At 32.8% G+C, this 24,467-nt stretch overlaps 1 protein-coding gene across 1 annotated transcript in view; it reads left to right on the top strand.

Moving 5' to 3' along the window:
• Nucleotides 1-24,467, top strand: part of LOC124365093 (inter-alpha-trypsin inhibitor heavy chain H3-like) — a 54,371-nt gene that overhangs the window by 6,830 nt on the left and 23,074 nt on the right. The window contains exons 4-11 of the mRNA XM_046821032.1: nucleotides 4,292-4,384; nucleotides 5,945-6,083; nucleotides 12,361-12,472; nucleotides 12,701-12,867; nucleotides 13,865-14,068; nucleotides 15,053-15,239; nucleotides 17,158-17,329; nucleotides 18,643-18,835. Coding sequence (XP_046676988.1) covers nucleotides 4,292-4,384; nucleotides 5,945-6,083; nucleotides 12,361-12,472; nucleotides 12,701-12,867; nucleotides 13,865-14,068; nucleotides 15,053-15,239; nucleotides 17,158-17,329; nucleotides 18,643-18,835 — 1,267 coding nt within the window. The remainder of the gene's footprint in view (nucleotides 1-4,291; nucleotides 4,385-5,944; nucleotides 6,084-12,360; nucleotides 12,473-12,700; nucleotides 12,868-13,864; nucleotides 14,069-15,052; nucleotides 15,240-17,157; nucleotides 17,330-18,642; nucleotides 18,836-24,467) is intronic.

Below are 24,467 nucleotides of genomic sequence, written 5' to 3'. Positions count from 1 at the left end.
CACAAATTAACTGCATGACGTATGTGCGGCAGTACTAGCTGCAATAGCATACCTTCTTTTTGGTGAAAACTTAAAATCCCAGTGTGCGTTTTTTTGTTATGAGTACATATCTTACTTTTAATCTTTTAAAAATGTTCGTATTTTGAATGCTAATATTGTATGAATCATATCATTCATATAAATCAGGAGAAATTCACTTTGTAGAAATAATAAGAGCTATGTGTGTTTCACAGGTTTGCTTTCCTTCAAATATGAATATTGCGAAGCAGTTTTCGTTCGGTGACATTCTCTACGGTGATATTCACCCCAGTAGATTTGGACATTCACTTACTGATTTGAAATTTCTTTGGTGGGAATAGAGATATCTTTTAGTCACTCCGATTACCTGTATTTCAAGAGATTTCCCTATTGAAATGTTGTTTTAAGACTCACTGATATATTGAGTCGAAATTACTAGAGCTTTGCTATTGAACTTATAAAACAATGATTATTTGTTTCTTGTATAACATGCTTGCAGTTGAAATGCGTGTTGGGTTAGAAATGTACTAAACCCATTAAATAAAAGCTAACAAATCCTAATTAATTCATTAATTATATAAACAAGTAGTAATACTATATATTTAGACCTCTGGACACAAAATGATGATGTTTATAAGTATAAGTGATTCTTTTAATATTCAATAACTCATCAAGAAACAAGATACTTATTTTAGCTAGTCAAAGTTTCTCATAAAAATATTTTCGAACTAAAATTGCTAACTGAAGATACGTTTCATATAGTTACAAATTCCTTGAATATTTAATTAGACTGGGAAATCAAACAATAATTAACCGATTAATTAGTATTTTAATTTGAGGTATAATTCGATGACTAAACTTTTGGTAAATTATATTACTTTTAAAAGTTGAGCAAATATTTTTTCAGGTAATCAATTACAGAGATAAATTACTGAGTTAAATTTATACTTACTGTATAATGTGCATGTAATTTTCGTAATATAGAATTTAAGCTTTGAAAAGGTCAAATCACACATAAAATCGAGGATTTGTTATGCTGTGAAATTATTCACTGTAAATTGTTAAAAATAGTCACATTTTATTTGATTAGATATTCTAGGTGTTTATGATACTAGTGTTCGTCTCACTGTATTGAAATACAGTATATTGGGAGGCAGTTCTTTTACTCTACGAATCGTTATATCAATGGCTCTATTTTTATATTTCTAATTTTAGAGACGAGCCTTTTACGTTACTGTTCACTCAACTATCCTAAAAGTAAAAATACTAGTCTTGCAGTATACGAAGATTTGTGACAACAACCCGACTTAGTAACAAAACAAGAAGTAATTGGAAGGGTTCTTTATCACAACAATTCATATTAAGAAAATCAGGACACAGCAACAAATGGGTTAATTGACGCAACGACACTTTTCTATTTTTGACGTGATAACGTCTTAAATTAGGTTGCGGCTCGGAGTCACTCATGAAAAAGTGTAACGCCCGGTAACGTTTACGATGCCCGTCCAGTGGGTCCGCCGCACGGGATCCGCACGGGATAAAGCAGATAACTGTGGGTCCGCCGCACGGGATAAAGCAGATAACTATGTTTATTCGTGAAAATGTGGAGTGCTTAGATTCGTCATTTACAACAACTACAACAATAAAGGTAAATAATTGTACACTGATATTTCATTATCGTAAACTATGATTGATTGATTAATTGTTAGATTGACACAAAAGTTGAGAAACTGAGTTTATAGGTTATGTCATACTATTGACAAATGTTGATAGTGTTAAGTAAATTATTAGTTTAAATCACTCTGCAATCAATCGTAATTCAGTCGATTGAGAAGAAACAGCGCGTATTGCTAGTCAAACATTTAAAATAACAAATAATTATAACCTCTAACCTGTCATAACAGTGCGACCAAACAAACGAACTAAACCGACCAATCACCACGCGCGGAGTTAGAATTTAACTGTGTTTAGCAAGAATTTCAAATTCCAATTTTAGTAAATGTTTTATTCAACTTTACCATTTACAATAACAAATTTTAATTAATTTCAAATTATGTACAATGTTTTAGTAAACAAAATATATTTCTATAGTTAAAATTTGTGCAATTCTTATTTTCATTCAATTCCTTGTTCCTATTGTGCAATTTAATAATATTCATATCAATAAATATTCTACCGAGAAAAAGACGTTGTCACGTAAAATCTTCGCCCGTAAAACCGACTTTACAGGCAACCATAATTTTTTTTTATCTCAGTCATTCGATTCGATCTTTTAAACTACGGATCTTTGTGTGTTTTCGTGGAAAACTGGAAATATTCTGGGACCCCGGGAAATAAATAACCCCCCCCCCTACCGTAACTTATAATCTCGTGTCATCACGATAGGGTAGCAACCCGACTAAGGAAAACGGGGGGAAAGCAGGCAACGTCGCTGTAGAAGTGGAAAAATTAAGATTGATTTTATAAGTAAAGAATTATTCTTCGTCAAAGAGTGTAAATGAAGATCGATGACGTGTGGGTGACACTGTCGCTGAATTGTTTACAATAAGTGTAGATAGGGCATTGGTGATATTGTGCGCGTGCGTGCGCGCGCGCGTATGTTCTTAGGCTGATTAGTAAAAAGATTGCCTCTATTTTTTAGCATATTTTGAAGTTTCAAATCCCACCTTAAAAATCTACCGCTTAAGAGCGGTAACAACATATTTAGGGTAGTTAGTTTTACGATCTTATTGAAAAGCACTCGGAATGCTTTCAAATTAGTTTTATAATATAACAGTTTTAATTTTCATATATTGTTAACATTTTGTAATTTAAAACTGTTGCCTAGTTAAGGACTGTTAATTGGATTTTATTAATGTTGCTTGAAACACTTATTTGTAACATACTTGAATAGTTGTTTCGTAAAGGTATTTTACTTTAGTACTTAAGTGTTTCAGTACTAGGTATTATTAAATTAATTGCATATATGAAAATAATATGTATTGATTTATATAAGCTTTAGATATGCCATGCCAGTTACCACTTCCATCAAACCAAAATCTTTAAAAATGGGCTCGAAATGTATTATTACATATTTTAAATTTGCAAGAATACAGTATTTTGCTTGCTTCCTTGTGAAAATATAATAAAAAGTTTCGGTTCACTTCATTTTTTGGGTTTATAAAAAGAGTCTTAGAATAGACTTTGAGCTGCCGTAATAGATAGAAAATTTAGTTCGTATTGCAGATAAGTAATTATTTCTCCATACGGGTTAATGCTATTTACCCAAATTTATATCGGTATTTTCTTAACCATTGTGTGGCAAACGATCGATGTTAGAAGTTGGTTATGCCTGATTGTAGCAGAAAGACATTCCGGTAAACTAGTAGTTACGCAAAACTCGATTTACACTTTTTCTAACGTTTTTGATCTAATTTCCACTAAGAGTTACATACAAATTTATGGGGATAATCGAGTATGTATATATCGAGATTTTTAAACAATATTTTACTTGAAGATCGTATTTTTATGCCTGTTCATGCAATGCCAGGTTGCCGCTGGTTCCTTGGCGATCAAAGTCTTTGCATCTTTGCATGCGATAAAACTCTCATATTTTCTTGAAAATACTTTTATAGACGTATTTATCCAAAGGTCTATTTCAGCGAGAAAGTAGTACTGCTTCTGCTGATTTATAAAATATTTTTCCTCCACTCAAAACCTGTTTCGTTGATAGGGAGAGAAGATGTTATATTTCAATTAAGCAACCTTTCGTTGTTATTAAAAATGTATTTAGAGCTTTCTTTTATATGTTTAGCTTAATTGTTTAGTTTTTATGAATGCAAGCCTATAATTTCTGCAACCTATTTTGGAGAAAATAGTAATTTAATATTGAAAGAGTTTTATTTATTATTTTATAAATTTATAGTATATTTTTTAAAAGAAAGTAAAAAGTCAAAGTCAAAAAAGTAAATATATTTTCTGAAATCATCGTTTACATTCTCTAATATCCTCCATACTATTGTATGATTTCAAACCTGTTCCTGGGTAAGAAACCTTGATTCCCTACCTGATTGGGGGGAGGGGTTTCACACACACTCCAGACCCCCGGTATACCAAGACCCCTCCTCCTTAAACGGCACCCTTAATCCGCTCCTGAAGATTTAAAACTAGAAAAAGGTTTATAGAATCAACTACCTGTTTTAAGAATATAATCAACTATATGTTAATGTCACAAAGTCCCTATATTTAAAGTTTGAAATTAAAATGTATTAAATGTATTTGATTCATGTTTCAGAGAAGCAAACGGAAAAGTGTATAAGGCTAAAATGAAAAATAAAGAGGATGTAAAAGAATTGGTTAAAGAAAATGGAACTAATATCATAATATTGTAAGTATGCCCAATCCCATCAATTAGCTTAATAACCTGTTATTAACACTTTATAGATTTTTTTTTTGTTTTTTGTTAATTTACACGACTTCAATTTAACGCTTTAAAAATTGTATTATAATATGTACTTACTGTTTACTAGCTTGTTGTACTTATTTCTGTTGTTGTACTCGTCAGCGTTATATGTCACAAAAACGAAACACAACGTTTCGAGAATTGATATCTGTCCTCTTCTTCAGTTGTCAAAGTCTATAATTTAAACGAGATTAAGTATTTTTATTTATTCATTTTGGCGATTTGCCCTTGTTTATTAACTTCTATTTTATTCCCTGTAGGAATAATTAAATTATTAAACATATTGGTGTGTTGTGGATTATTATTAAATTACCTTCTTTGCTGCCTTTTTAAAATGACATTTAAGTGAAAAATTACTATCATGTGTATTCCATAGCAACTGAAGACCTAGAGGACTTCACGCGCCTCCGCCGGCAACTGGCAACTCCCTAGATTTCCCAGTTGTGCCAATATTTGAAATATAGGCTCATATGCTCAAGTGACACGGTACTAACAGATGTTTTATTTTTTTAATAAAACTTGTTAAAACATGTTTCCAATAAGTAATAATGTCTGTCAAATAAATCCAAAAATTATTCCCTTCAGAATTTTAATTAGAGCTAAAGTTACAACAACATTACCATAGGATAGCCACACAGGCGTAGAAATAATATTTAAAGCTCTTGTTTAAAAGAAATCCAATAACATTTCTATTAAAGCATATATCCAATAAGTCTGTCAAATAAATCCAAAAATCTAACATTACCCTTCAGAATTTCAATTGGAGCTAAAGTTACAATAACATTACCTTAGGATAGCCAGGCAAGCGTAGAAATAATATTTAAAGCTCTTGTTTAAAAGAAACCCTGAAAACTAATTGTCAGGCTTTAGTTGCATTATACACAAATAGTAAGTTAAGAGGACAGACTACAAATTGAACTTTTTAGTGTAGTAATAATGATATAGAAAACAATATTTTCTTTGAAATGTTTACTTTTATCCAATATTCAATATATGATTTATGTAAACACTAACACGTCTCATATAAGTTACCCTTTAGCTCAAAGTTTTTTTTTAGTTAAGTAAAATAATAAAAATATCAATATATATTTCCTTCCGCTCAAAACCTGTTTCGTTGATAGAGATTGGATGTTGTATTGCAATTAAGCAACCTTGTGTTGCTATTACATAAAAAACTGTCTTTTTATGTTTAATTTAATAATTGTTAAACTTTTACTCGTGAACTAAAGTCTTTTTTTTAAATATATAGATCTATTAAATATAATCTCGCTTGGAATTAAATTTAAAAACTTATAACTTAAAACACAAAACATTTCTGAAATAAAGAATAGTTTGGCTTATGCAATCGCAAATACTAATGATTACTGACTCTAGTAGTTTAACTAGAATTGTCAGAGTTATTACTTAATACGAAAAATTACTAAAACTTTTAGGCTATATATATTATTATAAGGCTGTATATATATTTTTTCTATTTCCCCCCAGTGTAAGAGATTCCCATCAGATATCCGTTTCAACCAAACTGGAAGCTCACGCAGAAGTGAAGTTCTTAATGGACTATGAAGAATTACTCCCAAGAAAACTGGGAATCTACTCTAATGTCATCACCCTAAACCCTGGACAGGTTTGTTGCTGCTTTATTACCACACACAGTGTAATAAAATGTTTAAATTTGTTGTGCAACTTGCAGTCGCGTAGTGAGGATTTTGGCGCCATGGAGCGACTCAGTCGCTGGCGCCCCTTCCCCATCTTTTACCTACATGATCAATCAGTGCCGACAGTTCACCTCACTACCGTAACAAACCTTTCTTGGCCATCATTTCATTCAGCAATGTAAGGCGTCTTTGACCAAACATAATTTTTTATAATAACTTACAGTCTACTATTCTTTATAAAGTTTTGTTCCTTGTAAGAGACCTAGTTTACGTGTATAGCAATATGTATTTAAATCTCAAATTCAATTCCATAGGGTTTGGAATGGAAAGTACAAATTTCAATATATTTAATAAATATGTATTGAAAACCCTAGTTTAAATTTGAGCACATTATCTAAAAACGTGAACATAGTAGTTAAGTAGTTACAAAACCAACTCGCATATTTACTATCTTAACTAATCTTCTTTCGTGACTTCATGCTAGCAAACTGTGTTATTGTGTCGTCCAAGTTGATGTGCCTGGCTCTGCTGCGCTCTATAGATATGGTTGCCAAGGCACTCAGACGTTCTTGGGACATGGTGCTGCGAAAATAGTTCTTTATCAGTTTAAGTTTTGAAAATGATCTCCCTGCACTTGCATTTGTAACAGATAGTGTCAAAAAAAAATCAAAACAAGCATTCACAACATCTGGAAAGCTGGAACCAACTTGAGCACGCACTATTAAAGTATCTGCAAGATCCCTTATACTTTTGAGTTTTTCCACGCGACTTAAAAAACAAGTTTTTAACCTTACAAGCTGTGGACCTAAGTTAAGGAAGACGTCATCTTGGTAGTTTAATATCAAAAATTTTTGCTTGATTTCTAAGATTTCTTTATCACTTGCTCCAACTAAAACAGAAGGCTTCAGACATTGGAAACTACTAGTAATGTGAGTAACAGCCTCAAAACGCTCTGTCAGCTGTGTTGTGATTATGTCAAGGCTACGGTTGAACACCTCAACCCGGAAACGTTTCTCATTGTCTTTAATAGGGTCATCAACTTGCACTTCATCAAACATTTCTTGTCTTCTTTTTTGTTCTTGAGTCAATGAAATGTGGTACAACTTTCCATTGCAAACAAAGCTTAGTTGTATCTGCTTTAACTGTTTGCCACTCATTCCTAAGTTTGTTAATTTTTTGTTTTGAGATTTACGAGCATTTTTGTTGCGTGTTTCCAAGTCTTCTTCGGTACTTTGAAGTTTTTTAGAAATTATGTCCATAGTTTCAAGCAACACACTTTCAATAACTATCAATATTACTATGATGTTGAAAACAACATTTGATAAGTATTCTGATTTCTGGCTTTCCACTTCCAAAAAAGCCCCCGAACGCTTCTTCTATGACTAGTTTGTACTGGCCTGTCGCCCTCGTCAGTTTTTATCTTTATATAACGAAACACTGTACTCAGCTGGTCGGTTTTCGCTATATCTTGAGTTGTATCAAAGATAATAGACACATAGGGACTTTTTTCATTTCTTCCTTGATTTCTTTTTTTATCTCTTTGGAAATCAGGTTGATCAGCTAATTTTTGAATCTGAGGACTAAGGTAGTTAACACTACGTTTTGGTAACTTAATGAAATCTGCAAGGACCTGGTCATATCTTGCTAGCATATGTATTATCTCAAGGAAATTTCCTTTCGATTTAGTTGCATCTTCATCGTCATTACACAATCTGTGCTCTCTCAGTGGTAAGTCGTTTGTAGCTAATGTAAAAATGACGTCCACCACTCGCCTTAAAACTTGTCGCCAGTAATCAGTGGCTTTTTTAATCTCCTCCAGATTCTCACTATCAACTGTTAGGCCTAACTGCCAGCGATAGTATATTTCACACGCAATTGCATGACTTTGCGAATCTTCTTCATGGTCTTTTATGTTTCGACCTAAATGTGCCCAATCAGACGTACCTTTCGAAAATCCCACATCAGTATAGGCCATATTGAAAAGCCAGCATGGCTGACAATAGCAAACATTGAGGATGTTTGAATAGCATAACCAATTACGTTTTATTCTCAATTGGTTTTCTTTATTCTTTTGAAAATCCCATTTCTCGTCAAAAACCCCTATTTTTATTTCTCTCTTCTGATTCTTTTGAAAATGGCCCTTTAGGCTGATGAGGGCCTAATTTTATTATTTTGCCGTTTTTGTTTGGCTGTAAGAGTGTTTTTCAAAATTACCTTTATCACAAGAACTTATAACAGCTGTTACATTTTCTTTAAGGTTCAACTCCGCAATCGGTACCTTCAGCTTTTAACTAGGCCTTACCTTAGAAAAAGGTTCCTGAAGAAGGACGTGGTCTTCTGCATCTTCAGGTAAGCCTACAGGGTGTTTGCTCCAAGTCCTCATCGCTTGTAGGTACTTGTGAGCTACAAGTGGGTTCTTGAGAAAACTGCAACTACTGAAGTGTCCCTCAAAAAGTAGGTAGATAACATCTTTACTTTCTTAAGTTCAAGATTTTCTGCGTGACCTTTCTCTAACCTTCGTTTCCGATACTCAGCACCACTTAGTTTTTTGACATTATATACCAAAGGTAATAAATCAACACCACACAAATCACATCACAAACAAAATAAATAATATAATCAATACTTTGCACTAACGCTAAATCTGCAATCACTACGCAAAGGTAAATTGAAGTAAGTCAATCACTCGGTGGGTCTGTACGGACGCCTTTTGTCTCAGCCAAGGTCAATGACAGACTGACTGACACAAAGACACTGCGCGGCCGTGATGCGCGTGGAAGGGGCTGCTTCCCGCAATTTTATCGTCCGCCCGCCCCCCGCCCCCCGCCCCCCGCGGTCGCTCCACTCGCTCCTCTGTCGCTACGCCACTGGCAACTTGTAAGAATGCCTTGGTTGCAATCGTAAGAACTGCCAACATATGCTCAGATGTTCAATAATGATCAGCTTTTTATATTACACATTAAAACACTAAGTTTGGGAATGTATCCTAATAATAGCATATCTACGTCAATGTCCCCTCTACAACACCTGAAGTTAGTGAATAAATAAACAAAGAATTAAATAATGCATTAAATAATTGCAGTCTTTTAATTCAAGTAATTCCACTTCGTCCTTGGTCGGAGATTGTATTGAGTATATTGTAAATCATACTCTCCATCTTCCACACCATTTACGTTGCTGACTGACTGAAAAGGCTTTTTCGCAGTTTTCATGAAATCGCTTGCATGGAACTTCTGATTCTACTGATTCATACGAAGGGATACAATCCTCTTTTATCCCAGGCCTGCGTGATATTCGTCCACCTTATTGCTGAGGGGTGTGATTACGTCGTAAGACCAAGTCTTTAGGTTTCAAGCTACGTTCCTCAGAAATACCATCATTTATATATGTTCAACTGTAGCTCGTGCCTGCTCTTGTCTCCGGTTTTCTTCCTAGTTTGTTCTCTGTCAATTCACCATGTTAACGCCTTCATATTAATTGTTTTGTGCGTTGATTCTCTAATCAACAGCTTAGCGCAGTTGACGCCCAAAGAACAGCCAGCAGGAGAGTAAACAGTTATGCGATTTACTCGTTGACGGAGAGCGAAGAGTGGTGGGGAAGTTGTTGGTCCCAAGTTTTATGTTCTTTGTCTATTAGATGTATACGTAATAAGTTATTTATTCCTCTGCTCAGTTGGATTCGCCTGAAAACGGTAGATAGGAATTTTTGCCATAACCTGGAAGAGAATTGGATACCATTATCTGTGAGCAGGTAGCGAGGATACCCGTAACGACTGAAGAGCTCTGCTTTCAAAAGTGACAGAATCCGAACTGTAGATGCTTTTCTTTCGGAAGCGAGGAGGAATTTCTCTTTCAGGTAATTCTTTCTCTTTTCGCTTCGGCTTACAAGTTGGAATCCTCGATAGACTGTCTGCTGCTTGATTGGAAGTACCAGGTACATAGGTTACATTGAAGTCGTATCCGGCTAACAACAACGATAACGTGTCAATTTTGACTTTGTACCTTTAGCACTATGAAGCCATTGAAGGGCGATGTTATCAGTGTACAACTTGAACTTTGTACCTTCCATATTCATTGATATACCCCAACAGCCCAAATCACAGCCAAGGCCTCTTTTTTAGTATTATATTAGCGGCTTTCTGCTAGTCTAAGTAAGAAATCCGGTTAGAATATTCTATTATATCTTTACCGCCATCACTCACTTCCTGAAACAAAATCGCTCCTAATTCTCGATATTGACTGCGTCAGTTTGAAAGCAAAGTTCTATTTATATCAGTATATGCTAATCGTGGTGCCTGACAGATTGCCTCCTTTATAGGTTTAAAAGGCTTCTCTTCTTTCTATGACCACTTGAATGGTCCATCTTTGTTTAATAAGTTGGTTAAAAGAGCGGCTTTAGACTCAACGTGTGGAACAAAACTGCTATACCAACCTCAGAATCCAAGAAATTGTTTAATTTGCCGTTTTGTCTTCGGTATTTTGCCCTCCTCCATTGCTTCATATTTCTCAGACTTGGGATGTTAACCTAATAATAACGTACCTACGGCAACCTTAGGTGTGATTTAGGTTGCCCTTATTAGTTTTTATTAGTTCTATGTATATTTCAAATGCTCAAAACATTCTTCAATAAAAAGTTTTCTTAATTGTGCTTTCAAAAATATAATTATCTATAGGAGCCACTTACGCAGGAGACATTTGCGGATACATTCAGAAGGAACTGCGTATTTTGGTCTAAGGAGTACAAACTGCTCCTGAGATAGTAGCCAGTTTCAGTTTAAATGTTTAAATGAAAAAAAAAAAAACAATCTCTACTTTTCCCAATAATGAAATATTTGACATGTTTAGGACCCCCAAACAAAGTCAAATGATGTATCCACGGTTGTCAGTTTCTGGCTTTAGCATTGCCTCAGTTCTCACAATCAGCCAGTCAATAGTAGAAAACCAATGAAGGGATACTCGTCGAAGGATTTTTTCCTCCTAGGAGGTTCTCGTAAAAATATCTCAGTACAACTTCATCATCAATGTAATACATACATACTATGTAAGCACCTGCTAGAAATCATGAATATGGAAACAGGAAATGGAAAGTTAATGAATAATAACTTGATTCAACCTTCATAAAAAATAATGACAAATAGTATGGCCGTATATTCCTAATTATTCTGATTGTACTTGGAGCGTTCAGAGTTCACATTTGAGAGATGGGTCGAAAGGTAACCTTCATCATAGCGTATGGGGTGTGAATTTTCTATTCATGTCATCTATACAACCTCAAAAGTTTTCCGCAATGTAGAGGGAACCTTAAATCTTTACCTTTTCTCCATTTTCCTCTCTATAGTAAAGTTGTAAATTTGACGAGAATTTCGCTATCGTAAACATATGTTTCACGGTGTCATTCCAACCTCTACTAAAACATCGGCATAATATAATAACTATGCTTAAAAAAAAGAGGATTTGTACCATTTCCTTAACTATCACATATCCACGAAACACAGTACAAATATTTTGTTTTTGTTCTCTTATGGGTTCTTTGGAATTGGTAGTAGGCTACTGCTAATCCTCTCTACTAAATTGTGATGAGTAAAGTCAATTTTAATGTCGATTTTATAAAACAATTATATGATTAATCGACTAATAACTGGGTTGGAAATGATTTATACAACTGAGATCTGGCAAGTTTGGATATTTTTTAAACCGATGATATTTCCATGCTTAGGAAAAAATCCTCAGCTTAACTCAGCCTGTCATACGTTACGTAATTTTATTGTTTTATGTAGAACGTTTGCATTTATAAACTAGTAAACCACGAAATTTTAAAACTAAGGACATGTTTTAAATAAAAAAACAGTATCTTTAAGATGACACGACTGTTGATAATAATGTACCAATATTGTCATGTTTCCATTTTTTAGCCCAGTACTAATATTATAATTTTTTATATTTTTATTTAGTATAATGAAGTACTACAAAGTGTATGTTTATGAAATTTATATCATTCCGAGTACGAATATGTTTAATTAATATAGAACTGTTAGATCTGTGTCTAAGAAACTACATAATCACATAAACAAGAACAGCTCCGCCCCCAAAAATAACATTAAAACTGAACAGTGAGGAGACTTTTAATTTGTTCAGTGTTATTTATTTGAAAATTAAAAACAGATTTTGCTTTATTAACGAAAAGCGACAATTTAATGATAATAAATATTACTGGTACTGAACTGATGAATGACCTAGCTTGTTTCAGATAGTTAAAGACTTGAATGTGACAGTTAACATTGAAGAGCCATCACCGATTACAAATCTGGAGGTTCGTGACTTTAAAGATTTTAATGAGGCGACTGCTGACATATTTAAACGTAAGTCTAGCTTAGTGTTATTTTGATGGATTATAATTCATTTCAATGTTGTATATTAGGAATTATTCGCGCTTTTGACGTGTAAGAATTGCAATCTTCTGTACCTAAAGAGTATTACATTATTCATCAAACATGCCTGTTTCGGTCGGTATAGACTCAAAGTTAATGAATGAATATAGTAAGAGTACTTTTCCTGCCTGTAAACTAAATGTTGTCCCATACTTCTAGCAAATAAACTTGTAAATATACACGAGAAGAGTCCATACAGCAAGACAATAGTTTGGGCTCCAACAGCTGAGCAGCAGAGAGCTATAAACAGTAGAGGACTCCAAGGACAGCTAGCTGTGAGGTACAGTCTGGACCTGACTCAAGGCCACCACCTTCAGCAGTATGTGGTTAGTAATTCTAAAAAATATTGGTAGCTATTAAACAAAATAAACCTTATATTAAGAACCTTAAAACTAATGTTCATCGATAAATTGTTCTACATTCTTCTAGATTATTCTATTTAGAGTAGGATAAATGTATTCTACGAATAAAGTGAGTTAAATTGTTTACATAACTGTAAATTCATAATAACAATTCTGTAATTGTAAAACCAAAGCGGAACTAACTGTTTTTCAGTGTACAATATAAAAGTGATTATTTAATATATTTGTTAAAATTGCCCATTTCCTCAGTGTTTAAAAAAATAACTGAAACAGGCCTATAGGTATGTAAGTGAGGGAAATATTACATTAGTATGTTTTTAAAATATGTTATACAAGATATTAAAACGATTATCACCGTACTAGAGACCAACAATCTGTCTACAGTGAAATGTTCTGGTTCCACCTTTTATGCTTTAACCGTCTTAGGTATAAAAACATCCAGTATGTATATCGTTCAAATGTATAGTTAAAGTAATTATTTTCGTCTATTTGTTAAATATTAAATTAATATTTACTTGTCATAAAATTATCGGGTCGTTGGAAAATATTCACTTTAATCTAACTGAGCAACTTTCTCAACCCTAGTCTGTGTATACCTGTATAACCTTGTAGGTATACACCTTATACAGGTATAACCTTATACAGGTATAACCTATATTTTTACTCCTTCCCTGAAGAGTAAAAATAACTATGAATTCCTCTCTTCTTAGAAAGAAAATTCAGTGCGGGCACTTCCTAATAAATTTATGTTTCAGAGCTCACGAAAACTAGGAGTTAATCGAGTATTTTAGATCATGTACCAATGATTTGTTTGTTTTTTTTTTTTTTTTTTTTTTTTTTTTTTTTTTTTTTTTTTTTTTTTATCTTATGTAGTACATCAGTGTTGTATGACTATAAAGTACAATGCATGCTGTTTGCCTGTCAGCAGACACATTCATTGGGTATCGTTTCACTGTTTCAGATAGATAATTTGAACTTTGTCGCCAACTTTTTTTCCATTGATGATTTCCCTAACCTAAACAAACACATTATATTTGTACTCGAATACAGCTATTCTACAAGAAGTGACAAATTAGAGGAATTAAGGAAAGCCATGGACACAATTCTCAGAGATCTGAACCGCAATGATTATTTCAGTATCATTCTCATCAAGAGTTTTGTTGAGGTAAGTTTAACAATGTCAAAGATAATGCTTCTGTTTATTTTTGTGTGAATGTGTGTGCTTACATATACCTATGTGTTCGTTTGTATTGAGAAATGTATCGCAAAGTTGTTTTTACTATTAACTCTAAACCCATAGTTTTAACTAATAAATTTTTACAAGCGCATTATCCTTTAATGCGATATATTAGGCTAATATTCTAGTGTAATCTTGAGATTATCTGTATAGGCCTCACATAGCCAGCTAATAGTGTACAAAATATTAATAAGCAATTACATCTTTGTCAGTTTACAATATTATAAGCTAATTAGTTGCCTTTTATAAATAAAATACTAAATTCCAATTATGGGAATAAACTATATTTCAGTTTTCATTCATTATATATTATATACTGTTATGGTTGTAAATGCAATCAGATGTTTTTGGTTTTTAATGTCGGTTGTAGATCATATTTCTTAAACTACACAATTTTGGAGTAAGAGTTTATGATGTCATCGGCCTAGGCAAATCTTTGATTGAGAATCAGTGTGGCTTCATAGACATATAATGGATTTGTTTACATAATAGTTAACCTATTGTATAAGGAAATTATTGCTATTACTTTAAACGTTGCAAATATTCACTTTTCAGAACTCACTCTTGGCAATAAAATGTGTCTTGCTTTGGAACTAAAACTCTCCGAAATCTATTTGTACCTAAGAAGGTACATTCTTGCACATACATTAAGATGTTTGAAATTTTAAAAGTTTATAACTCAGATCATTATCACGAGACCAAACTTATGTGTGTGTCACTGGCTTTTGTTAAAATATCTACTACTTCGTCTACCTGCTGGGCTTACATGTGTCTTCTATTTCAAAGAGTGAAAATTTAAGTTGTTTAAAACTTAAGCAGACAAAGTTCTGATAGCAAAAATATTTTTTTAATGGATACAATAAAACTGCCCATTTTAGTTTGAGTTTAAATCTAGAACATTTTTGTTTTAAGGCTTGGTCTCCAGACACTATTTATATAACAGGTCCAGACGCAGCAGAAAGTTATGACAGAGAACACAAACTAAAATCTAAACATTTTACCTCAACTTTGACTCCAAAGTTTCTGGTGGAAGCTTCTCCAGAAAACGTTGCAAAGGCTCGTTACTACCTTATATCTGAAGAAATGGATTTATCAGAAGGTAAGTTACCTCTTTATTGTTGATCCTTTAGATTTACCCGCATACCAGAAGATTGCTATGGTCTCTTTTTCAAAATAAAATAGAGTTTAATAAAATAGTCATAATATAAAATTGAATACCATTAATAACTGTAAATAAAAATAATGGACTATGAAATATTTATGATGCAAAGAAATATATATATATATATATAAACTAACCTACTGTGTTTCGGACCGTTGACGCACAGAAATGATTGAGTAAAAGACCGAGTTATTGCAATATAAATATTTTTTATATTTCATATATATATATATACATATATATGATATATATATATATATATATATATATATAATACATATACTCGTATATATATATATATATATATATATATATATATATATTCCACGGAAACTCAACCCCAATAATCTAAAAGTACACTCAAAATAAATTAAATGTTGTATGAATGTAGCTGATAGAAATGTGGTCTGAAAATTTACGTTTTAGGTTGTTGAGGTTTGGGTTGCAGCAGAAAAAAAAACATATATAATATCTATATATATAAAAATGAAACTGTTCGTGTGTAACAGCATCACTCACAAACGGCTGGACGGATTCGCCTAATTTTTTTTTTTAATTTGTTCGTCTTGATCTGTAGAAGGTTATAGGATACTTTTTATCCCTTTCCCGATTCAGGATTCCGCCCCACTGGTTACAGAAATACCCGTAAGAAATGCATTGCAGCAAACATATGTTATTAAGTGAAAGAGTCTTTTCAAATTTTTAATCAGCTGTTCTTTGTAAACATATATAATGCGACAAAAAATATATTTATATATAAATTTCTTTACACTTATAGTTTTAAAGCATAGAGTAAGCTTAAGAGAAACGACAAATTTTGTTTAAACTGTTTCTGCAATCATAATATATAAAAATGAATGTTTTGTGTGTTTGTCCTTTATAGACTCAGAAACTATTGGACCGATCACTATGAAAATTTGTATTTTTCTATGTAGAAGGTTTATACGCAATGCCCATTGATGTAACTAACCACCAGGCTGTACTGCAAGATATAAAAGTTATCAAAGCGCCTGCACATTATAAACTGCAATTACAACACAGTAGTTACGTATATTAAAATATCCAAACACTATTTGAAGGCAAAGAAATATACGGGCAAAGCTTAAGAGACGCGTGCGAAGCCGCGGGAAACAGCTAGTATACATATATTTTATAAACAGCATTTCCATTTTTCATTAACTTTATTTGACCATGGCCATTCTTCATAGAAATTCCTTCGATTGTATATTTATGTTTGCTAATAATTTACTTTATACTTCCTACGTATTTGAATGGAAAGTTTTCTGACATTTGCATTGCTCATAGAAACAAGAAATCAGTAACAGTGCTTTAACTGTTAATTTAATTAACTTTTGTCGTTTATTTCTTATATTACTGAACAATGGCAAACGTTCGAAACCCCTGTTTCCTTCACAGCCCTAAAGAAACAGTTGAAAGAACTTGCAAAGCAAAATGGGTACGCTAACTTGGCGTCTTAGCATCTTAAGTTATATTATCTATCTGACCTTTTACTTTTAAATCGTAACTAAAATTCTGGTCAGTATTAAATCTTCGATGTCAAGTTTTATGTACTCCTATGTACAGTTATATAATCCTGAAAAGCACAATATATCAAAACCATCGGTATGTTCAGAATTCCATGAGAATGTGATTCTGTATAGCACGTCATACCTTTGTGTGACGCAGTATTTTAAAATTATTTCTAAAAATTTGTAATTTTTGAAATTTTGGAGATGAGTGTTACTGAACGTTATCATAAACATTCCTTAGTTTAGCAATCGTAAATTATTTTGATTTGATGTTTTTTGACTAAACCTCTTTGTCTAATTTATAATAATCACTAATCTGTTTATAGCTACTAACGTTAATGGAGGTTTGAAGACGGCAATGAATCTGGCGAACTTGGGAGCCAAGAAGTGGAAAGCTAATCCTCCTATTCCTCTCATTCTCTTCTTTTCAAATGGAGATCAAAACATTAGAGAAGTTGACGCCGACTTTGACCAAATAAAAGCTCTTAATATCATACAGTAAGTTCAAGAATATTATTTGGGAATTTCTTTAAACATGGCCTGTATTTCTACATACACTACTTCAATATTTTGTTTTTGACTTGCTATTTAGTATGATTAAAGCAACATCACATTCTCTTGCTGCATAGAGTTGATATATTGAGATCAGTTAGTACTATATCACGATCCTAATACTCTATTGTATCCATGAAAATGAAAATGTGTCGTTATCCTAACCCTTTTTCATATTGTTTAAACATAACTGTGTATCGGACCGTTGACGCACAGAAATGAATGGGTAAAAGACCTAGTTATTGTGATATAAATATTTTTTATATTTCATTTATGGTTGTTGAGACAGCCGTCCATCTTTTGAAATATCCAACAAGATAGGCAATAAGTGGTATTGTCACTATGATCCCTTCTAGACCCTTTTATTTCAATTTAGTGAATAGTTGTAACAACAAACCTTGAGAAAAAACCTTAAATATAAATATAGGTTGTTGTCTCCACAATCATACATGTTCATTTCAGTTTGTGTCGGTATAGTTACAGGTTCTTCATACACTAGACGCTAACCCATTAATGGTTTTATTTTTATCCGACGTGGATAGAAGAGGTGTCCAATTAAACGAACATTGTTCACGTTTGGTGTATGACGTACATTTGTTATGTTACTAACCAGAATTTAATTTAAACTATTCAAACTTTATCAACTGTTAATAGTGTAACTGCTTATATAGCCGTAATTGGTTTGAAATATAAACATTTTTACTTGTAATTAAATGTAGAAATTGTATTTGTACTTTTAATTAGACCCATCCTCCCAATTAATAATGTATTGCACGAAGCTTCGCGACTTTATCAGCAAGGCTGCAATACTGTATAAACTTCTCATCCAGAAGCTCTGGCAAGACAACCAGGTCGAAAATATCATATCAAATTGTTGTTTGATTTTATTTATGAAATCATTACATCACAGGACATTGGGTAGAAAGTGTTTCACGTGGAGTTAAGTAGAAAAAAATCTAAATACACTTTGTATAAGATATGTAGTCTCAAAAATTATTTGATATAAATAAACAATAATAAACCTTAACCTACAAGTACCTAAAGTTGGATTTTTTTAATTCGAAATGTGTACATTGTACAAATAAAATGTACAAAAGTGTTAAAAGGTTTATTATTTTTTACTTAAAATCTAATTAGTTTAATCCTTTTTTACCAAAACGTCTTTTCTAGTACAGTATGACGTAGCAAGTTGACAGAAACAAACAAGACAACACATCGAGACAATCACAATATTTATATTTGCTATTATATTGTTTCAGGTGTCCCATCTATAGCTTAGCTGTTGGATATCACTCAAATTATGATTTCCTACGAAAGCTTTCTATATCCAACTATGGTTCCATTCATGTTGTATATGATGCTACAGACATTGTAGGACAGATAATGGACTTTTATCGCTCAGTTGCTTCTCCACTGCTCACCGACATTACAATCTCTTACTTTCAAACTAAGGTATGATATTCTGTTTAGATGTAGTAATGCGATAAATTTTAAAGATACAGAAACCAGTAGCTATTATATCAATTAAGATGTATTGTAAACATGTTGGATTCAAAATCTACCACATTTAGAGCCGGCAATGACGAGATTGGAGGGATTGGATAGCTTGATTTTATCAATCGGAACTATTCAGAAATAGGATAACAGTACAAATTTGGCTTATAGTCAATGTAAACGTACTATCCAATGCAAGTCCGCAGCTTCATTGGCTCTAGCGTCTGCCCTTATCCAATGCATTGCTGCACATGCAACTTTCTTGACAACAAGTCTAAACTATGGTTCAGAACGTTTGTAATTAATTACAAAATAATTTCTTGATTTATAATATTAATTTTTGGCCTTACCTTCATTTAAATTATAATTCAGCGAACAGATCAAACACATTGACTGTCATCTATAAGTTTGACTACTCTCACCCCGTCGAAACAAAGCTTGTACAGTAAAAATCATGTTAATAGATAATAGAATAGTCTGACATTTTCCATCAATATATGTTACAAACATATACTACGTTTCGAGTACAGAAATTTGCCCTCTTTCTCAGGCGTTAAAACCTCTAATGCATAAATTAACAAATTACAAAACACTTAACATTAATAAATTATAAATTAACAAACCTTAAATGTTTCAGCCAACTTGAATATCGTTTAAATCGGCGTTAAGAAAAAGAGGGTCTGGAGACCCCCATGTTAATATTGTAACGGCCCACTCTAGAAAAACTCAACTCTGCACATTGTTATTTGATGTTATGAAGTACTTTTGTAGCATAATTACTACTTTTTCCACAAATCCAGAATGGGGGATTTCGGGATTAACTCAAATATTCCAAACAACAAGTCTTATCGAGTAATCCCTCATTTTAAAGGTTTATAAAAGAAAACTAATAACGCAAACTAGAGATCTCTATCATAAACCAGTACAAAACGGTGGCTATTTGTAAATGTTAGAAGTCATAATTCACTAAGTACAACCTTTTAGAGCAGTTTTACATTTTTAATTTTAAGTCCCACTCAGTGACCTCTCATTTCTAAGGTATTCATAAAAGGTTACAATCTCGGGGAAGAAGAGATTTTTGTACCCGTATTTTTAATACTATCAGTTAAGGAAAAGAAAAGATATCTTATAACTATTTTTTATTATTGTTGTGTTATTGTATATAAATTCATAATGTAGGTAGGCTGTCATTCCTTACCAGCATAACATTTAAAGAAATATTCAAATTGCTTCCAATCAGCGGTTTGAGCATGTGCCAGTATGGTGTAAACATGTCACACAACTCGCTATAATGTTTGTTGAGAAACCCTTGTATATCCTGCACAATTCGATTTCTCAGATCATCAATATCTCGTGGCTTTGATTTGTACACTCTGTCTTTGACATAACCCCACATGAACTAGTTCGAACGATCTGGCAGGACACTTCATAGACCCACGTCTAACTAACCACTGATTATTAACTAACCGTCTGTAAACATCAAGTAGTGGAAGACTTGTCGGCTATAATGTAGAGGTCTTGTTAGAACCAGACTTGTACAAAATGACCTCTGGATGCCTGGATTGCTGGAAATATCTATAGTTGGAGCTTATTTAAATACACATTTAAGATTCTCTTCAATGAAGAACGGTCTAATAAGTCGTCCTCCTATCACATCTAGCCAAACGTCAATTTTCTCGGGATGTTGAGTGAGGTGTTCCCGCACCTAGTAAACATTGAAATAACTCCAGAGGCGGTAAGTATGTCTATTAATTATGTCGTTAAGCATGAAGATTGTTTCGTCACTAAATGCAATATCGTTTAATTAAATATCTGATCATCTATTTTACTCATCATTCCATCACGACCTTGTACCCTTCGAACGAAGTCACCTTACTTCAGCTCATGTCCAAGATGAATAGTGTATGCCTTGTATTTATTTTCATGTAAAATCTTACAAACGGATCCCTAAGAAATCTCCACTTCTCTTGGCAGAGTAGTAGTTGACACATGTGGATTTTCAACAACAGACATCAGCGCCTTCAGACAATGGTCGTCGGTTCTTGCTGTTGTCGGTATTCCGAGTTTAGACAAAATCTTTACTGAGCCTGTTTTTCAAAAAATGTTATTTGTTTTTTCAACAGAAATAATGTAGCGTTTCTATCGGGAAATATTTCAATTTTTGAGTGGTTCATAAATTAAAAACCTATAGCTGCTCTAAAAGTTTATTTATGCTTAGACTGTAAGTAATTAATTGATTTCTAAAACTTCCATTGCCGCCATTATGTACTTCTGGGTGAAGATAGACACCTCTAGTTGTTAGTTGTCTATTATCAGGACCTTCAAAATGAGAGATCACTCGATGGGGCTAGTCGTTTGAAATCTTTGAGTTAACCCCGAAATCCCCCATTCTGGGTTTGTGAAAGAGGTAGTGATTATGCCCAAAACGTACTTCCTAAATGGGTGCAGAGTTTAGTTATTCTATTGTAACCTATTACAATATTAAAATGAGGTCTCCACACGTTTATTATCCATGTATTATACCTTTAATATTCAACCTACTATATCAAACGTTTTTTGGACGTAAAAAAGATAACCCAGTTTTGAGAATTTTTATTTTTATTTAATTTCACACATTGTGTCACATTAATTTTTAGTACATTTCAAGGTTTTAATAATGTTATGGAATATAAGGTTTCCTATTATATATATGTGAAAAATAATAATAGGAAAACTTATATTCCATAATAAATAAATATATATATATATATATATATATATATATATATATATATATATGGAATATAAGTTTTCCTATTATTATTTTATTATTATTATATATATATATATATATATATATATATATATAACTTTTAATTCTGAGTTCTTCTTATTCTTACCCTAAATGTTATCTAATCAGCTGATAATTGTTACAATTATGCTTATTTTGTCAGCTAGAAAACACTTTTTAGTGTTTTTACCAATGCAATTATTTAATCGTTCCAAATAACACCTCCAACTATCTACCTATCTACCTATAAAAACATAACTACTACTGCTACTTTGAAAATACATGTTCATCACACTTAAACATATAGGCAATAGATATTTTGATTTGCAAATAGTTAGAGATGTTAAACTAAATGCGATGGTTTATGATGTAAATGGTGTAATGGTGATTTAGTATCATGAATACGTTTGGAAAAACAACACTGTCCGTAAAACCTAAATAGCGCAACATCAATTTGCCTGACTTAAAATATTGACCTCGGCAATGTTAAATATTAAGCACTGTTATGTTTCGATTATGAATTTATTTACTTATACATTAAATCCTTACTTTCCCAAAAAAAATGATAGAATATAAACGCACATTTCATAATCACTATTATTCACATTACTCTTGTTTTGAAGCAAGTTAATATATATTGAATATTAATATAATATTGTAAAATTTAAAATAGTAATGCACACAAAATAAGGATTAGCCACTTACATGAACACAATTAACAGCACGCTACACATGAACAGTACAATTAAAACATACCACACATTAACGTTATAGACTAATATTTCAATGTGTGAACTGGGTCTCAAATTGAATCAAGATTACTAGATACGTGATGATAGCTGCAGCCATAGAAGTTATTGTACGTTTATTGACAAAGAAAAATCCTCTTCCAGAAAATTCTATTTTTTGGTTGGCCAACTGCAACAAGAAATGTTTCAATTGTTCCCTCTGTTCCGGGATTATGTCCTGATTGATGAGTCTGCAGATAAGCGGTGTGGTATCCACACACGCCTCAACCATTTCTGAGCTAGAGAGGGTGACTAGAACCAACATAGTGGTTTCAGTGAAAACCCACGATACCATAGTAATAACGGCTATAGTATCTAACTTGGCAATACCCACGAAGGAAAAGTATAGGGATTCAGTGATAAAACCAACCGTACATACGAAGGAGGCCAGCAGAAGGTCGCAGTAAAAGATGTTGGCTTGGTACACGACATGTCGTAGTAGTTGGTAGGCGTTCATGAGTGACCTTACTTCCTTACAGGAACTAACATCTTGACTCATATCAATGGTGTATGGTGGCTCTTGGCGTCGTGCGTACTGTCTGATAACTTCTTGTCTGATTCTGGCGTTAACAAGTCTGAATCTCTTAGTAATACCACGAGTGACTTGTTGGAACTGCATTACCGCACCAGCTTTTCCGCAGCATGAAATTATTACAAATAAATGTTTCACAATCCGTATGATAATATCTTCCTGATCCTCTTTTAGTGAGATAAAATAGTGAGTTGCACTTTCGAAAAGTAATGGAATAGCTGTGTAAAGAATAATTATTGGTACATTTGCTGTGATCCAGTAATCGGGCATTTCCAATTGCAGATTGCGGTCAAATGTCTCCAGTAAGGCGCAGACTTCCATGAACTTTGGGTACTTCCAGGCATAGGTCAAGAGTGAGACTACTGTAATCAATAGCGTACAGCCTGTGTCCAAAGCCTTAACAAATACACCGATTTTTGAATCTGAATTGAGGATCATTATAAATACGCGTTTTTTAAAGGTCATATAAAGTTCAAAACATAGGAATCCTATATGTAGTAAACTCTCAGTCAGACCCCACCAGAATGCCGCTTGTGAAAACTGTAGTCTCCTCTCTCCAGTTGACTCTGTCGTGTATTTCAGTGGGAAACCTATAAATATTTGGCAATAGCAAAGAACCCAATTTGAGAGAATTCCCATGCTGATATACAAGTATTACTCCGTACCAAAGCACATTTTATCGGGTTATTTCCTATCTCAAGCACAATTTAACAAATTAAAATGGACACTTTTAACACTCCATGAGTTATCAGCACTAGGTTAATCCAAGAAATTATAGAATTTTCTATATATTTATACAGTTTTAAACACTTTAGAAACAACTAAACGCACACATATTACCTATAAGTTCAGTAAAGTGGAGCAACTATAAATATATAGTTTTAGATATTCTTGTAAACAATTCTATCAGAAATGAGGAGAACCTCTATGCTTGTTTTGGTTTTAGTTGGCAACAACACTACTGGAATTAATTTAATGTTGAAAAGCAATCACAGAAATTGTTTGGAATGACAAAATGTTAAGCTTTCTATTGATGTATCAATATAATTTAGCAGGCAAATTTATTTACTTATTGCATTACAGCAGTCTTCCAATTCAATCAAGATGATTGCATATTGAACACTTACATAAAAGTTAATAATAAATGTACTCGCATATTCTTAGTGAACACGTTCTCCGATTGAAAGCTATTAATTCTGCATACTATTATACATTATATTATTGTGTATTATATTATGTAATGTATTCGTAATAACTAAAAATAGACTTTAATGAATAGACTTTAGATGCAAAGTACAATAATATATTATTCATTGTATTAAAACATAACAAAGTTAACCTTTCTGTCCATTTTTTAAGAGGAAAATGAGAAATACGTAGACTGTTTGTTGGCTACGCGTTATCAAACTCTAGGACTATCATACGCTCCGTTTAATTTCCGTCTGTATTTCTGTCTGTCCGCACGATAATGAACTGACCCATAGATTTGAAAACTTGAAT

The sequence above is a fragment of the Homalodisca vitripennis genome, chromosome 1 (genome assembly GCF_021130785.1).
Source record: "Homalodisca vitripennis isolate AUS2020 chromosome 1, UT_GWSS_2.1, whole genome shotgun sequence".
Classification (NCBI taxonomy): Eukaryota; Metazoa; Arthropoda; class Insecta; order Hemiptera; family Cicadellidae; genus Homalodisca; species Homalodisca vitripennis.
Note: the sequence above shows the minus strand (reverse complement) of the source record. Positions and strands in the feature narration are given on the sequence as shown.